General features: G+C 60.3%; 1 protein-coding gene across 1 annotated transcript in view; it reads left to right on the top strand.

Annotated features, from left to right (window-relative positions):
- Positions 1-1,231, top strand: part of gripap1 (GRIP1 associated protein 1) — a 26,128-nt gene that overhangs the window by 19,167 nt on the left and 5,730 nt on the right. Inside the window, exons 16-18 of the mRNA XM_048619937.1 lie at positions 240-452; positions 569-682; positions 1,053-1,130. Coding sequence (XP_048475894.1) covers positions 240-452; positions 569-682; positions 1,053-1,130 — 405 coding nt within the window. The remainder of the gene's footprint in view (positions 1-239; positions 453-568; positions 683-1,052; positions 1,131-1,231) is intronic.

The raw sequence follows: 1,231 nt of genomic DNA, 5'->3' as shown, positions 1-1,231 counted from the left end.
CTCTCTCTTTCTCTCTCTCTCTCTTTCTCTCTCTCTCTCTCTCTCTCTCTCTCTCTCTCTCTCTCTCTCTCTCTCTCTCTCTCTCTCTCTCTCACTACCCCTCCGCCCTCTCACCCCCTCCCCCCAATCTGTCTTATTCCCCTCTCCCTCACGTGGTGTCTCTCTCTGTCTCCCCCTCATGCGGTCTCTCTCTGTCTCCCCCTCCCCACTCCGTGTCCCTCCCTCCCTCGGCCGAGTAGTGTGCTGAGAAGCGGAAGGCCATGCTGGATGTGATGGCCATTGAGACCCAGCAGTTGAGGAGCCGACACAAGGAGGAGCTGAGCGACCTAAGGGTGCAGCACGATAAGGAGGTGCTGGGTGTCCGTGCCAAGTACGAGAAGGAGCTGCGCGAGTTACACGAGGAGAAACAGCGCTCTGAGGAGGATCTGAGGGCACAGCTCAGGGATGAGAAGGTGAGGGGCGGTGGGCATGGGGGAATGGAACCAGGTAGCTGGGAGTGGGGTGTACCCCTGGCACCCACCCCCTGGGACTCTTCTGTGATAGTCACGTTCCCATCTGTCACCCGCAGGCCCGGAGCCGGGAGCTGGAGGCAATGCAGCACACAGTGGAAGACCTCCGCCAACAGGTCCAGGCCATGGAGGGAGCGAAGGGCTGGTTCGAGAGGCGCCTGAAGGAGGCCGAGGTAAAGGCTGAGTGACCGCATGCACAACTTCCAGCACCTTACTGGCTCTGGGTGTGTGTGAGTGTGTGTGTGTATGAGTGTCTGGGCGAGAGTGCGAGGGGCGAGTGTCTGGGCGAGAGTGCGTGTGTGTGAGAGCGTAAGTGTGAGCACATACCCCAGGGGGCTGGTTGGATGCACAATTTGTTGAGTCCCCTTGTGAACACACGTGCCCTGTTTCTGCCACCCCCTACACCCTCTCCCTCTGTCTGCCAGCTCCTCCCCCAGGCAGTAGACTGGAGGTTACAGAGATGAGGAGGGGTGCAGGGACAGTTGTGCCCTGTGCTGCGTGTTTGACCAGCCCTGACCCTCTGTCTGTCTACCCCCTGAGCAGGACACACTGGTGAAGGTCCGTGTGGAACACGAGGACCATGTTCAGAAGCTCCGGGAGCAGCACGCAGCCGAGCTACAGGTACTCTCAAAACCCCCACCAACCCTCAGGCCTCGTCTCCCTCTGTCCCTCGCTGTCTCCCTCTGTCCCTCGCTGTCTCCCTCTGTCCCTCGCTGTCTCCC

Source organism: Rhincodon typus, chromosome 44 (assembly GCF_021869965.1).
Source record: "Rhincodon typus isolate 14 chromosome 44, sRhiTyp1.1, whole genome shotgun sequence".
NCBI classification, from domain to species: Eukaryota; Metazoa; Chordata; class Chondrichthyes; order Orectolobiformes; family Rhincodontidae; genus Rhincodon; species Rhincodon typus.
Note: the sequence above shows the minus strand (reverse complement) of the source record. Positions and strands in the feature narration are given on the sequence as shown.